Source organism: Porites lutea, chromosome 5 (assembly GCF_958299795.1).
Source record: "Porites lutea chromosome 5, jaPorLute2.1, whole genome shotgun sequence".
In the NCBI taxonomy this organism is placed as follows: Eukaryota; Metazoa; Cnidaria; class Anthozoa; order Scleractinia; family Poritidae; genus Porites; species Porites lutea.
In genome coordinates, this window is record NC_133205.1 from 37,371,285 (window position 1) to 37,387,233 (window position 15,949).

At 38.5% G+C, this 15,949-nt stretch overlaps 2 protein-coding genes across 2 annotated transcripts; both read right to left on the reverse strand.

Moving 5' to 3' along the window:
- Positions 1-204: 204 nt before the first annotated feature.
- LOC140938956 (Golgi-associated plant pathogenesis-related protein 1-like) lies at positions 205-3,849 on the reverse strand. The gene is made up of 6 exons (XM_073388490.1): positions 3,725-3,849; positions 3,211-3,286; positions 2,785-2,847; positions 1,476-1,759; positions 844-1,002; positions 205-337 (listed from the first exon to the last, which is right to left on the reverse strand). The coding sequence occupies exons 2-6, from the start codon at positions 3,257-3,259 to the stop codon at positions 269-271; spliced, it is 624 nt and encodes a 207-aa protein (XP_073244591.1). The 5' UTR covers positions 3,260-3,286; positions 3,725-3,849; the 3' UTR covers positions 205-268.
- Positions 3,850-6,529: 2,680 nt separating this feature from the next.
- LOC140938332 (uncharacterized) lies at positions 6,530-14,784 on the reverse strand. The gene is made up of 8 exons (XM_073387822.1): positions 14,699-14,784; positions 13,605-13,625; positions 12,608-12,724; positions 11,720-11,875; positions 8,921-9,097; positions 8,368-8,487; positions 7,944-8,234; positions 6,530-7,203 (listed from the first exon to the last, which is right to left on the reverse strand). The coding sequence occupies exons 1-8, from the start codon at positions 14,751-14,753 to the stop codon at positions 6,923-6,925; spliced, it is 1,218 nt and encodes a 405-aa protein (XP_073243923.1). The 5' UTR covers positions 14,754-14,784; the 3' UTR covers positions 6,530-6,922.
- Between the last annotated feature and the right edge of the window lie 1,165 nt (positions 14,785-15,949).

Genomic DNA, 15,949 nt, shown 5'->3' on the forward strand with positions numbered 1-15,949 from the left:
AGCCTTGTATTCCTCTTAAATGTGCTTAAATTTTTGTGCGATTTGAAATTTCAACCGCAGTTAAATTATTATCTTACTTTGCTTTAGTTTCAGCTCCATAATCTGTCTTAATCTAAGTGAAAGGAAAATTCACGCAACAGAAAAGTTTGCTACAACATATACGCCGAAATATTTGAATACACAGTCTTTTTAAAGACATGGCTTGGATTACTTTAAAAGAATTACTCGCGTAGCTGCTTTCCCATATATTGATGGTGCAGGTCGTTTTCTATATTGGCTGCGCGTTTTCCAAGTCCTCGGAGAATGGGGATAAATCTCTAAACCATGTGCTGTCGTCCTGTTAAAATGAACAAATGGTAAAAAGAAGTACTGTTGTGATGTTTCAATTTCTACCTTACGAAACTTTTTTTTAAAGAGATACGTGGCTCCTTAGCTTTGGGAATCGCTGGCATCGAATACATTCACCCGGGATTTGCACAGAGAAACGATTTTGGCTTTCCGCCCTACAGCGAAAACGAGAGTTTCCCAGGACTTCAGAAAGCCGGTGAATAGAATAAGTTCTGTCAAGATAATTGAGAGTTATTATTTTTTAGTTGACTCATGACTTATTGATTCAGCAATCCACTTACAATTAATTCTATTTTATGCTTTTAATTGACTTCATCACCTCCTTTGATAAAACCGAATCAGTTTCCCACTCATATGAGCTTGGCTGATGAGGCCGGCTCGGTTGATCAAAATCTCGTCTGAGCCCCTCCTTTTTCGTAAAAGTTGGAAGTCCGCTCCTTGTGTTCAAATGAAGATACTCTCAGTTAGGTTACAAGTTAAGTTTGACATCCATACCTGTTTCGGTGTTTCAATGTTGACTGTAGTGATAGGCTTGCCTATAACAGGTGCCTTGTCGTAATGAGCTACATACCACGGCTCACCATAAAATCCACCTCGCGCACATCCGACTTTATGAGCTCCCTTCCAAACCACCTGGGCAAAGTGATCCACTATCTAAAAATACAAAAATACGGCGGTCGGTTGTGCAGTGAGGGAAATGGTATTAAGTTCTCACCTGCTCTATTAGCAAGATTGAGCAGTCGCTTGCCAAACTGATTCCTGGAAAAATGTATCGCGGTCCACCTCGCTTATCCTTATCAAGTGTCAATTTTTTTGTGGGTATAAAGGTGATGTTACTCGAGAAAATTTGCAATGACAATTTTTAGCGCAACACAGCGTTGCGATGTTGGAATAATGTGCTGCTATTTGAAACAATGTCACAAAAATGTAGTAACGCTGTGTTGAGCTAAAAGTTGTCTTTGCAAATCGTCAAATATAACATCACCTTGATTGAAGTACCGTGCACCAAATCACCAAACATGAAAGACGCCGACAATCATATTAAAGTGAAAATCTTGAAGTTGTGTCAAACTTTTAACAATAGCTTTTCTGCAACTCAAAAACAGCCAAAGAAGCGAATCTCATACCTGAGTAGGCTTCTTTGGGTTTCCCGTCTGGTAATCATAATATAATCCTTCGTCGTGCCAATTTTTTATTACCGCTGTGAACGTTGGAAAAAGGGAACCCCAGGCGAAAGCTGCACCTTTATTTTTCAATTCCACCCAATCAGAATGCTTGAAAACTCCTTTATCAATCAGTGCTTGAGCCTCGTCCGCCAGTTTTTGATCAAACACCAGCGGTGGAGAGCCATGGTTTGCACGGTATTTATTGTGCACCTCGATGCATTCTCTTTGGCAAGAGCGATCACAACCTGAAACATTTGTGGCCTCATAATAACCATAAAAATCAAGAATTTGTGTCCAGAAAATTAAAAGTAACCACCTATGTTATTTAAACGGTTCTTCTAGCGCAAGAAACTACGTAAGCGTTTTCACTCAGAATGAATATGAATATGATATGATTGAAGTGGAAGGACATCCATGAAGTGGCTCTTCGTTTACATTCCTTACCAAAATGCAATACTGGCCATTTCCGAGTTCCACAAACTCTCGCTTTGAAAACAAGGCGAAGTCCAACCCTTTGTTACGAAAAAATGTTTTGATGGAAGAAAAACAGAAGATCGTTTTCAAATCGATGGCATTGCACTTAGCATCGCTTTGAAACAGGAGGCGCGGGGCAATACGAAAATGACCTATTAAGAAATATTGGTTATTAAGGAGAGGTGGGAAAAGGATTGGAGTTCTTGGAGAAAAACCTGTATGAGCGAGGAAAAGATAACTATAATGATAACTATTTTTTACTATCTTTTCGAGGGTGGATCGAGACAAAAGACGTCATTGTTTTTCGACAACGCCAGCGCCGAATTAAGAACGCATGTCCTTCTAGAGGCCGATGGCTAGGTTGAGCTTCCCCAGTAAGCTGTAAATTTTTGTATCTTGAAATCGGTGGAAAGCGATCTGGATCCGTGCCCGAATAGAATTTTAACGAAGTTCTCTCTCTCTTTAATGCAGTCACCAAAAGGTCATAAAACATCCAAATGAATTCTCTTGTTTTACCTTTAACGGTGATTAGGCCAAGGGTAACGTAGTGGTGAGTGGATTTGCGTACAAACAAAGTTGGGAGGGTGTTTCATATGGAAGCTAAATTTTGTCTGCTGTTGGTCCTCCTTCTCGATCTGATTGGTTCTTCTGGGTTTATTTTCTTTCCCTTTCCCCTCAAAAAGCAACTGAGCTCCAAATTCCAATTTGATATTGAGCGCACGACGAGATCTTACCGAGAGCTTTAAGGTGTTCCATGAGTGAACAAACTACAGAAAAGTGCTCCTCATACACTGACCTGATGTTCCTCCAGGAAGTGACCGACGGATGGGTTTTATTTCTCCATTAGACAGCTTACTGTCTGATGATAAAATAACCAGTGACGTTAGCTTTCAAGTTAGTAAATTTATATTATCACTGTAGTACTGGATACACCGTATCTTGAAAGCAGCTCGAAAAAAACGGATCATGTGCCTTATAGGGGGTATCGACAGATATATCGGCCGATTTCTCGGTCGGCTGTCGGTCGACGTATCGGTCGCTATATCGGTCGAGTGTCGGTGGAGAGTCGGTCGATATATCGACCGATATCAATGTCGAAAAGTTTGTCGAACGACAGTCGACTGAGGTACCGGCCGATTTATCAGTCGATATTCCCCTATAAGACACAGAAGAAACAACAAAACAACAACACACAACAATGTCGAAGTTTAAAAGGGCTGACCTGTCAATGAAAGTACTATCGACAACGAAAACAGCGAAGCAATTAGCATCTCCCAGTCATGCGGTAAAAAGGACCACTGCAGAGAAAAAAAAACGGTCTTGACAGATTTGTAAAAGACTGCAAAAATTCTAACAGTAATACTGGCGCACAACATTCAACTTTTACGTGGTTTTGTGAATAAAGAAAAGTTAAATTCGCGTTGAGGGTGTAGGGGTTTAGTATTTTGTTAGCTCCACACTTGGATCATGTGGTATATTGTGGTATATGACCTTGTTTAGAAACTGAAAAGCCGGCGACTGACTCCTTACGACGACAGCATTCGTTTTCCCCTTACTATTGCTTAAGTTTTCGGCCAACTAGAACGTTGTCGAAAGAGAAAGCGGTTAAGTCTACCACTTATACCACTGCCAACATTTGCTTGTCACTAACATAACCGACATGTTAATAATCAATTGAATTTGACTTGAACACCTCCTTTTCGTTTAAGCAAATAGTTAAAAGATTATGCTCTTACCTATAAAGCGTTGGAAAGGTCAAGAGATTTCTTTGGAAGGAATTTGGCGTTGTATCTTTTTCTGTTTGCTCAACGAATTCACGGGACAAAGCCTTTCAAGTCTTACCTGTAATCTTTGAATAAACAATTCCCTTTTTCATTTGGGATACATACTAGGTTTCCATGAGAAAGGTTGAACTTGTAAATATTTTATGATCCTTGAAAACGTCGAGGGCACGAAAGACCAGAATATCGTAAACTTAAACGAGGCTGATAAAGAATTTCTAGGGGAACTAGATTTGATTTTTTACAAACTGTCATGCTGAGACTCCGCAAAGACAAAAAATGTTTCTTTCAACTGATTAACTTAAGTTTTATTACTCTGCAATTTAGCCACCGTAAAGGGATTTAAAAGCTGGCTTTCGTTGAGAGAATCTATCTGCCCTGATGAATGACTTAGACTAATTGGCTAGTTGAAGAGTCAGGTTTCGATTCCAGTTTCAAGAATCGATTTAGTAAAATTTCTTGTTTAACACTCCCGGCAAGCATTATAAACTAAACTTAGAATGCAATGACCTTTACTATTTTGCACTGAAATTCAATTTTGAAGCTTTTATCAGGAAAAGCTTCATTTTTAGAAAATAACAACTGAAAGAGTGCTTGCTATCTTTTGATTTCATCCACGTTCGCAATTAGGCTTTCTTTCCTTTTTTGATGCTATCTTGCCTTAACTTATCTTAACGGAGATGATAATTTGCTTCAGGACCTTCATTTTAAAACGATATGGTTCTTTCAGTAAATGCACGGCTTGTTAGCTTTAGTTCGCCACCTGCAGTTGCCATTCAAATGCATTGACAACAGGTTTATTTTGGTAAAGCTGCTTACTTTAAGAGGCCATATGGTAAGAATTCTAGGACGTTTTTGTGAAAAGTAAAATTTCATTTTCCGAAATACACAGTATCCTTAGTTTGCACAACAACAACAAAACAAATTCTCCAAGAGGTTAGGACACCATGATCAGTGGTTTTCCAAAAATAAATTAATCGAACTTGAACTTTTCAGATATTAATCTATGTCCTCTCTACCCGACTTTTTGGACAAAGCTATAAGGCCATTTTTTAAATGCAAAAAAAATTCGGTTTCAGGATGAGGCCATGTGCAAACTCTTTCTTTTGCGAAAATGAGTTTCATTTGCGTGCAAATGGAAAAAAAAATTTCACATTCCTGAAAGGCTTTACTCTTATAGTCAGAAAATGCCAATTTTTCATATGTACTATTCGCGTATTTCCACCAATACTAATACTTCTGTTAATGTTTGAAATCAGTAGCGTTATCATCACAAAAACATTTCCAATGACTCTCCCCCTAGGTCGGTACGTTTATCTGGAATGATCTAAGTCACGATTTATCAGTGATCGAAGATCACACGGATCATGGTTTATGAAAGGTAACGATACATCCTTACCCAGGTGAAACTAAGCGGTTCCTTTGATCCCCCCCACCCCCCCCCCCCCCCTTCCAACAACAAAAAAAGTGATCTAGAAACAATGACAGGGGCGATCTCTTTATGGCTGGCGCAAAATAATTTATTTTCATTATGACTAAATTTACACAAAATAGGATGATATTTCTAACGTATGTCAAAACTTAACGCTTGAAATACACAACTGTGCTAAAAATTATATATGTTTCTATTTTTTCATAATTTATTGAGAAGGACAAAAACGACATAAACTATTAAAACTGATGAAACAGTAAGTCTCGTGAGCTGCGCAAAGCACTAAACTGTGGCCTCTGAAGTTTAACTCAGGCAAGGAAGTCACTAACCATTATGAATGCGTAAAAGTTCCTGAGGAATTAACTCTTCTATTTTGTCTATTTATCCCCACGTTCCTAGGCCCCAGTTATATGGGGAAAGTTGTTCCGGATAGATGGGTCACCCGCCTATCCGATCAACACTGGGCGAGCTAACTTTTCATACATTTCCTTACAAACGATGGCGAGCTGTCCACTTGAGAAAAAAGGTTGGCTGGGCTGGAGGGGTGACTCGCCTAGCCTGGTCACCCTTTTGTTGTTATAGGGTCACCGCCCTACTAGCCTGGTCAACTATTTTTTTCATATTATTCTATTAAGACCTTAGCCTGCCCAGCTGGGTCAACTTGGTCCAGGCGAGACATTATTTAGGGACTTTAGGAAACTACGACGAGAACAGAAACGGCAACGTCAAAAAGTCCATAGGTTCAATGAGCAAAACAACAACTTTGCACGTGCATCACCCTTTTTTGTACATTTCTTCGCCGTCCCTGTACAACTACGACGTGAAATGAAAGGCCAGGCGATAAATTGTACCATCTCTGTCCCCTCCCCTTAGCTCTAACTTAAATTTCCTTGTTTTAAGTAACTGGGCGACTTGGGATAATCGCGAAATGGTTTGAAAGGATGCGGAGTCTATTATTCAGCGACGTTTTCATGAACGTCACCGTTTTCGGATCGTTAGGTCCCTTATGAGAGCATATGCAAGCGCTCCCGCAAGTAACCACCCAAATTGCGAAAAGTCACGTGGTCACTTATGAAGGGTAGTCACACACGGAGCTTCCACTGTATAAATGCTTTCTAAAGTTGACTCGGCTGGGAGGGTGACGGTTATACTAGAGACAGGTTTTCCCCATATAAAAAGGTCCTAGAGCAAACCATAGTGGAAAAGTCACAATTCACAGGTGAATTAACGACGACGTTCGCTAAAACTTCATTTTGATTATTCTAACCAATATCTGTATTTATGTGTACAGGGCCAAAGATGTCACGAAAGTAAGGACAACGAGAACGGCAAAACAGCAAGAATTTTAATTAGATTAGCAAAACAATAACTTTTTGGTACATTTCTTTGCCGTCGCTGTACGACTGCGACGCGACAAGACAGAATGAGTTCATTCTCTCTTGGACGCGATAAACAAACGACGACGAATTCCACTTTTTCTCTTTTAACTTGAATATTTTTCTTAGGAATTCAATTCCAGGAGAGTTAGCCTACATTTGACATAGTGTACGAGTTGGGATCATCGCCTTGAAGTTTCAAAGGAAGAAAAGTTACTTTTAAACTGACCTTTTCGCTGCCGTGGCCATCCTGGTATCTTAAACTCCCTAATTTTTCATAACTAAAATAGTCACTTTTGCGAGTTGGTGTATTTTTCATCGATAGTCAAGGTAAATTCGTTTGGTTCAATGCTTTTTTGAATGCTTATGTCTATTACGTTTGACTTTAGATTTCTTCACTACAAAAATATTTGGTTTTTCTTCTTTCACTTCCGGGTCTTTTGACTTCCGGCTGAGTGAAGGATTTGGGGCGACACCATCACCAGTGTTTGCTGTCATCCATTCTTCCCTTTGTGCTGCCGCTACATAGGGATCTGGGGAGTAGTGCTCTGTGTAGTACTCAAACTTCTCGTTTGTTTTGGCCGGAGTGAAGTAAGTTCCGTCTTCAAGGGGATGCCTCACGGCACCTTACATGAAAGAAAACAAGTTAAGCGTACGAGAAGAAAGATAGAGAGGCTACGTGCACGTGGTACAGGAAGAATTTTGGACAGCTTTTAAAAGGTTACGTTACGTTCTCAAGGAACGATGTACTGTCGCAATTTGAAAACAATCCATCGCACTTTTTAATATCTGTCGCAATTTGTCATAAACCCGTGTCGCACTTTGCAATAAAAAAGCTGTTGCAATTTGTAATAGCTGTCCATCGCAATTTGTAATAAACTAAGCTGTCGCAATTTTTAATGATTTGTAACATGTCAGCCTGCTCGTAGGCTATTACAATTGCTGTAACTGCACTGTCTTTTTAATACGAATAAATTACTACAGCAGGTAGATTTTTGGGATCATTTTACGTGTCTGTGAAACTGCCCACCTACCCCTCCCCTATTCCAACATTTTGCCCTAAGTAAGAACTAAGTGTTAATGTTGGTTTAGGGAAGGGGTCGGTGGGCAGTTTCCCAGAAAACTAAAATGATCCGATTTTTGTCTTTTTCACAAGCATAAGATGCATATTTTGTTAGCCCTCTTAGGACCTTTTAGAGGCCAAAACTCCAGATTTTCCTACCCTTTCTTATACTTAAACTAGTGAAACTTCCACCCTTTCATATACCTGAAGCCTGAAAATGGAGCCCCTTAGCTTTCCGGCAGGACCGAGCCTCTTCGAATAGGCCATCAAAGAAAGTACCCTCCCCCCAGGCGTTTTCCTTACCTCCCATGTCGTCATATTGCTGTGGTTGAGGTAGCGTAATCCTGGTATCAGCGTTGACAGACCACAGCGCTGCATTTCCTTCCCTGTTGAATAACGGCAAACCTCTTTTGGAATTGGCGTTCCCAGTATTCGCAAATCTCGCGTTCAGTGGCTGACGTTGAATAACGTTCTTAACTACCGTAATAACTGGTCTTGCCTTCTCTTGATCGGAACTTGGAGGTGTAGCGCTCTGGGACGGTGTAGGAGCTGTTGTGTTCTGAGGCGGTACTGTGGTTTCTTCGTACTTTGCATCTTGATTGAGAAGTAAATTAAACTCTACCATTAGTCACTATGATATTCTGTTGCATCTAGGTCGCGTGTGGGACAAAATGTTGCTTGTGTGTGAGCGTGAGTTTTTCAGGGGAAAAATATCAGTTATACTTACTGATACAGAATCCACATGTTTTTGGGCAATAAGTATCCAGCTGATCTTTATATTGTTTACAAAATCCTTTTAATTTCCACTCGTCACAATATGGGCTTTCTCTATATGTATCACGGCAATCTGACAAGGAGGAGGTTAAATGACATTTTAAGAAAAAAATGAAACATGTATGGCCGTCCAAGGACTCTGTGGTGCCTTTCATAAAGGCAATGTTCTAAAGGATGTGAGCAATTAAAAAAAGAAATAAAGAAAGAACGAAAGAAGTAATGGTTAATAACGGTCTTTATATCTAATAAAGACACGGCTAAACTTTACGTTCGATTTTTCTTTAGAGCAAAATAACCTCAAATCTAAATATTAGTGCAAGAATGAGTTGATTTATATTAGAGATTTTGAAGCTGTTCAAAAGACTCGTATTCGTGTACTATCAGGTTTAAAACTATCGGCTTTGCCTCGAGTTTTAAACCTGATAATACACTCCTGCTCGTTTTTTAAACAGTACTTAATGTATATCTCTGTCGTCAGTGTTATAAAACTGAAGATCTGTACTTACTACAAAAGCGACATGTGGAAGCACAGCCGTAAGTCAGATAATTTCTGTAACGGTCGTCCAGACACATCTGTCCATCCTTCCATTGCTTACACGTCTGTGACACAAACCTATCTGTGCACTTTTCTGAGGGCCGGTAGAAGGAAGGGTAGTTAAAAAACGCCAAAATTATGGAAGCAACTGTGAATAAGGTACTGAATTTTGTCATGTACTCAAACAAACATCGTTATTTCGCATTATCTTTTTCCCGCCTATAGTATCACGTGGTCAAGCTTGTAAGGCCGATTCCCGTTCGTCATGAACACGTTCCTGAGAACACGTCCAACAGAGACTTGGCATGAAAGGTACGATTTTAAATTAACGTGCACTGTAAAATTTGATTAGTTACAATAACCAATGAACATTGTTGCAAAATGCATCTGAGAGAATCCTTTTGTTTTAGTCATAGTGACCAATTTACTTTGTAGATTGGTTTGAAATAACTGGATTCTATTGATTTGAAATAACTAATTTAAAAGCTGTTAAAATAACTATCAACAGGGTTATTTTGACCTTTTTGTTTGGTTGTCTTTTAGTATATGGTAGTGTTAACAAGTTTCTTTTAAGTAAGAATGACCAATATTTTTGGTTAAAATAACGCGCTTCATTTAGTTAACTTGAAGAAGTTATCCTGAAAGGTTGAAAGACTTTGGAAAGCCTTTTTTCTCCTTAAAAGCAAGATGATAGTACGTATAAGGTGCAAAAAAGCGCTCAGTGGTCGATTGTGCTCGCGGACATAACGGGTCCGTGTCCTTAAACTGGACCAGGTTCATGAAAGGCTGAGCGCAGTCGAAATATTTCGTTTCAATTCATTACCTTCCGGGTCAAATCCTTTCAGTTTATTTTAAGATGCTTTTAATATAGGGGGAAAATTGTTATAACGAAGAGCTAAATTATTGGGAAAATAGCGTTCATTGTAATGGAAGTATATTGAATTGGGTCTTCTCCTATCCATTATATTTCTATAACTGAAGAGACTATCCGCCTTAATTCCAAAAAATTGAAGTATGTATTTTAACCAACCGTCTTTTCTAACTGATACCACTTCAAGAGATAATCCTAGACCTTTCCGAACTTTAAACGAACTAAATTCAACTGGGGCTAAAAGTTTGTTCTCGTTAAGGCTATGCTATCTCATGAAAACTTAATCTAGAGAATATATTACATCTATTATCACTAATAGCTTTGTTATAGATGGGGGCATGGCCCGTTAAAATGGCATCGACCGACGAACATCGCTCTTTTTAAGCAATAGACCACACTTTCTATGGGTTTACCGGCGTGATAACCCACGCGGGATGTTGGGAGAACACGAGAAAAGCTTGTAAATCACGAGCCGAAGGCGAGTGATTTACAAGCTTTTCGAGTGTTCTCCCAACATCCCAAGTGGGTTATCACGCCGGTAAACCCATAGAAAGTGTGGTCTATTGCTTCTATAAAATAACTTTTAGTAGAATGGAGTCTTTTAGGTAAAAAATATGGTTTTAGTACCGTGATCAAGTCATGTCTTCTCTCTAAAGTCATCATAAGCCAATCATGACTCACGATTTAATGGCGCTGAACTTTCTCAAAACTCAGTTCAGTCAAACAACAAACAGCAGCACTTCAAAACACGAGTTTTTGCACTCATTACATGATAAGTTATGAAAGCTGTTTTACAGGAAAAGTCAACCTTTATTCAAGCGAACGTACAATGAAAGAATACGTTCATGGTTTGTTTACTACAGAAGTAGAAATTAATTGAACATCAGACTGTACACAGCTGTATTTTGTTGAGTCAATCCGTAAGAATTTCGTGCCTACAGACAGAACTGGCAGCTATTGTAATGGAGGACTTCATTCACATTTTACAAGCCGCAGTGGTAAGATCTGTTTTCTGGACTTTGTTATGATCAAGAAATTCTGCGGTTACGACGTGGCTGCATTTGCGAAGTTGTCGCATGTAACTTTATATGCACGTACAGCGACCGATGGAAATATGTCAGTGGCGGAGAAAGGTTTCTTTGCCGTAGCCACATATTGGCGTTAATATTTGTCGATTTGTAAAGTCAGGTGGTTTGAGGTAGGTTATAGCATCGATATCACCGAATGATTTGTGCAAATGTTGGAAAAAACCAGCCCGAAAGTCTGACATCTTTCATCATCGTTGGCAGCTTGTTTACAACCTACAGCGGCCGATTTTGCACCATATCTTGATCAGAGATCTCTTTTTGGAACAATTTCTTTCATTAACGAATTTAATTTTGACATAAAATAAATCAAGAATGCTAAAACTATCCGTTTTGTTGCTGGTTGGCAAATGGTTAAGTTTTCCTGGAGACTTTCTACACCAGAAATTCACACAGTTGTTGTCTTTCTCTGCGATTTGGCATCGTCGTGAAATGTAAACTGCTTTCCAGCTTTGTGCTTTATTACTCCTAAAGCTATGGCAGTAATAAAATGTGGAAACCAACACTTTTGATATTAAGAAGGGCTGGGTAAGTAGCTTGTTCTGTTTTTTAGCCTTTCTAAAATCGTTGTTTGCAGATCAATAGCCGGTTTTGTTTATGGCTCGTGGTCCGGATGCCTTTTTCTATGGGTTTACCGGTATAATAAACCATAGGTTTTTGACCAATCAGATCACGCGTACTATCTCAGTTATTTTATAAATATCTGGAATTTATTCGGAATCCGTTATATTTAAGTTCAACTGAAATATAAGTGCCATGGTTAAAACTGAGAAATGACTTTCTGAAAAAACCTTTATCACAGTGAATGGCTTACCTTGTCCTGATTTCAATGAAGGATCTGAAGGCAATGGTACCTGACCAGGAGAATGAAGTTTCTGCTGACCCTGACCAATCCCTTTATTATTTTGTTTGTTTGCTTTCTTGGGAGTATCTTGAATTGAATGTTGATTGGTCTGTAATGGAGTGTCACCTGCGAGAATAAAACAGTTTTTATTTTAGGAAATATGTCACTGAGCATTTTTTAAGGCCATTCTGTACGTTTTCCAAATTACTTGCTAAGTGCTGGCGAGGAAATTAATTCTATTTAACACAATAACAGCTTCATAGCACAAAAGTTGAGTGTGTTTTCTTAGCGCCCAAAACATCATTAATAACATCAGAGATCAACTTTGAAAAGCTACGTAGCTAAACAATTTTAAAAAAAGAACACAATTGGAAAACCCATTTAATATTCTTCAATTTTGTCCATGCGAGCTCTACCCTCCTTTCAAAGTTTAATAAGCTGTTATTTTTATATTTCATTCAATTTGGTGGCCAGCTTCGCTAAGATATAGGTGACATAGCTCCTTTAAGAGACCATTTCTTTCAAGAGGTCCTATTATGGCTCTTGTTTCTTTTTAGTTTCATGGACGTATGACCTCAGTTTAATAAGTCATTTACAGCTAGTTCCCGTTCCGAGACGAACGGCCACGTGACCCAAAATTAATAGGCCGTGCGGAATGATGTGGCCTGGCGTCTAGGCAAGAACACTAAGAGCACAATACTCTGAGATCTATTGCCTGTTCCAGGCGTTCAGATAGTAGAACAGGCTATGAGATCTTCTCCTAAATGATCACGTAGACTTCACGTGCCTGAGTTATTACTGTTATCCCTGACCTAAGACACATACATTGTTACTCTAACGTTCGTTAATATTACTTACTTTTGCAAAACCCACAGGTTTTTGCGCAGCCATTCCGGAGGTAAAACGCATGCGCAGTGCCATGACAAAGCCCAGACCTCTTCCATGTCTCACAGTTGTGAAAATTGTCACGACATTCTATGTAGACATGCAGGTAGAACAGTTTTTCATTTTGTTGAAAAAGGGAAGTGAAGGGTGGAGAAAAAAATAACAACAAAAACAAACAACCAAAGCAAAAACAAACAAAACCAAACTCGAGTTAGACAGATAATCAATGGCGACAAACGATACAAAGATGGGTTGAAACGCTTACGCCGACAGAGAAGAGCGCAAAAGCAATATAAATAGAAATTACGACAATCATTTGTTTTCCTTCTAAAAGGTAACGAAGGTTTTGGAAATTCAGCCCAGTTATACTCTTGACCGCTATTAAAGAGATCGGCTTTAAGAAGAGAGAATACTTATGTCCCGTATGTCTTATGGAGGCCAAGAAGATAACGAGGTGTGGCGTGGGCACTGGGGACAAGACAAGTTGGCCGAGACCGGTTATTAGAGGAAGTATTGGCTTTCTGTGTCTTGGGCAAGTGGGCGCTTTGCCAGCTGAGCTTATCATAAACTAATAGAAGAGCAATTGTCATTAAAAACGTAATGGGCGTCATTACGTTGCCATGGCAACTCTGATGTCAACAAAACATGGCTCACAACAAATTTTCATCTTTAAATAGTATAGCTGTGGTATCCTTTTTCCAATATCTTTGTTAATAAAGACGAGGTAAATATTAAAACTTAAGAGATATTCCCACCTAAAAAATCCTAATTTCAGTCTCACTTTTTACTTTTACTTGTAATCAATGAGTTCCAGTATAAGATCGATATGGAATGCAGACACAGTTGAATCACTCTTTTTTCCCAGCATTTTCGTGCTGACATCTCTTTTTCTTGACAAGTTTTGTTTTAAATATTACTTAAATTCTAATTTAATCACTTAGAAATTACTCATTATCGTGACTGTTATTACCTCTTGACACTGCTCGGCATTCTAAAAGCAAAGGAAAAATAACAAAAAAAAATTCTCAATAAATTGAAAATACAAAATTTAAAAGTGCGCATGCGCTATTTGGGGACAAATATGTCATTTAGTAAATATACTCAATTTTAAAATTACAACACCACGGAAAGTCGCTATAAACTTTCAGTTATTAAATTTCATTTTGGCTTAATTAAAATCTAGAAGCTATAACATGATACTTCTGCAATTAAGACATCCACAGAGGTTGCCTTAGATCAGTCACTGTTACAGTTGTAACAATAGCCTGCATTGCTGGCGGTTTTTTTTGCGCGTGTGACAGCGCATTTCTGGCGGCGAAAGCGCCAGAAAATTCGAAGCATCTCCTCCTCATTTTCATCACGGCTTCGCAGCTCTTTACAGAACTTTGCCAGTCCCTCGAATGATACAACCGGATAGATAGGCCGTGTTAACAACTGTCCGATTCAGGACTACACTCTCCCCGGCGACCATATTCCACCTTACCCGCCTGTGACAAGACAACTGTGTTCAAACCATTCTCTAAGCAATAGTTTGGTTGATCTGAAATGCACGCAGCTCTGTGGAACAGGCTATTATGTTAATTTCTACAACCAATTTAAAACAAAACCATGTCACTCAGCGACTACCTCACAGCGGAACTTGCAGTTCCAAACCACACCATAAATCTGACTGAATTCGAAATTTTCGCTATTACATTTAGTAGAGGGCATAGAAATCATTTCGATCTCCGCGATTTTGCTATCTTTAGAACTTGATAGTTCCATTTACTCGACAATTAACAGGATGAAGTCTTCATTACATCTATTTCCAGATCTATTCACCCACACCATTAATCAACGTTAAAACTGCTAACTTATGCATTTGTAAATAATCACTGTAAGCGATTTTAAAATAACGATTACACAGTAGGGCTTTTGTTACTAATTATTTTCTCAGTTTAATTGCACTTTAAACTCGATGAATTTTCTTTGTTCTTTAAGTGTTAAGAAGTAATCTGTTACCATTGTATTTGGATTCTAAGGTTAATCAATTTTTAAACACATGAACCAAAGATTACAACTCACCTCCCCAAACTAAGAACGAAGACAAAACGACGAAAATCAGATACAAGTTCTTCATGTTCGTTTTAAAGTCTTTCTGTGGGGCTGTAAAATCTGATAACAAAAGAACAGTTGAAAACAGATAACCTAAGTTACAAACACTATAATACAGATATTCATGTGAAGCACTCGTAATCGCCTTCAGAATCAAGGAGAAAATATATTACCTTGTTTCTGTTTTCGTAATTAACCTTAAATATACAGGTTCGATGTCAATTTCCTGATTTTGTGTATCGCAAAGTAGTTTAGCCAAAACTTTTAAAAAGGTTTTTATCTTCGCATCGGAGTAAATCAGTTCTTCACCAGAATTTTTCTACCGTCGGAAGCTGGTGATTGGTGATCCGTTTGACCTCCTCTGTCAGATTACAATCTGAACACAAGAAAAGTCTCATGGTTGAAAATTCGCAATGTCGGACTTCAGACTTAAATGATCAGTAATTTGAGCTAGAAAACTAGTTTTAAGATAGACCAAACCACCGATCAAAATTTTAAAGTCGTGAATTTCCTCTCCCCTGAAAAATTTGAAAAATGCCAAAAAAAAAAAGAAAAAGAAATAAAGCTAAAACATAAAAATCTTAAAATATTTTTAGTTTGTATAATGCTAAAAAATCTACTTGAGAGGATTTAATTTTGTTTAAAAGTTTTATAAGTGTCAACCTTCCTTGTCGCATCTGATAAACTTTTCCACAATTTTGATGCGCTTTTCTTTCACCAGTGCAGGCCATAATTGATCGAATGTACCCTTGGTAGGTCCAGTTTATGAGCTAGCAGGTCCTACATTACTAACCAATAACTTAAAGCCAGTGACAAGTATCTTTGGTTATTGTTATTCACGAAGGCTTTGGTGTCCAGTTTTTTAAAAATGTCTCGTACGGGTGGGCGTGTTCCCAAATAAGAGAGCCCGTTTATCGTCAGTGATATTTTTCTGCCTTGCCGCTATTTATTTCTTACTTCTTGCTCATAGGGGGATGCTTAGGTGAAATAAATTATTTGAAAGCATTTGCGAATGTGTTCTGGTTGTATTCAGAGTAAGGATTCCTGTCTACATTCTTAATTTTCATGTAGCTAGACAGGTAATATAGAAGTGCAACATATCGTTTCAAGTACCTTCAATATTTAAGTCTCACGCTCCAGCAATAAAAAGGTCAGTCGAACCTGTTTTAAATCTTATCACTTGACACCAAACGGGGCGAGATGAAATGAGAGCTATCAATC

Bases quoted from the DNA above. Each gene is read 5' to 3' on its own strand.
- LOC140938332 (XM_073387822.1), bottom strand. From the start codon at position 14,753: ATGAAGAACTTGTATCTGATTTTCGTCGTTTTGTCTTCGTTCTTAGTT. The intron at 13,626-14,698 runs GTGAGTTGTAAT...CTTTGCTTTTAG, and splicing joins TTCGTTCTTAGTTTGGGGAG to AATGCCGAGCAGTGTCAAGA. The intron at 11,876-12,607 runs GTAAGTAATATT...TTATTCTCGCAG, and splicing joins AACCTGTGGGTTTTGCAAAA to GTGACACTCCATTACAGACC.
- LOC140938956 (XM_073388490.1), bottom strand. From the start codon at position 3,259: ATGCTAATTGCTTCGCTGTTTTCGTTGTCGATAGTACTTTCATTGACA. The intron at 1,760-2,784 runs GTCAGTGTATGA...CAAATGTTTCAG, and splicing joins ACTTCCTGGAGGAACATCAG to GTTGTGATCGCTCTTGCCAA. The intron at 1,003-1,475 runs GTATGAGATTCG...TTGTATTTTTAG, and splicing joins ACCCAAAGAAGCCTACTCAG to ATAGTGGATCACTTTGCCCA.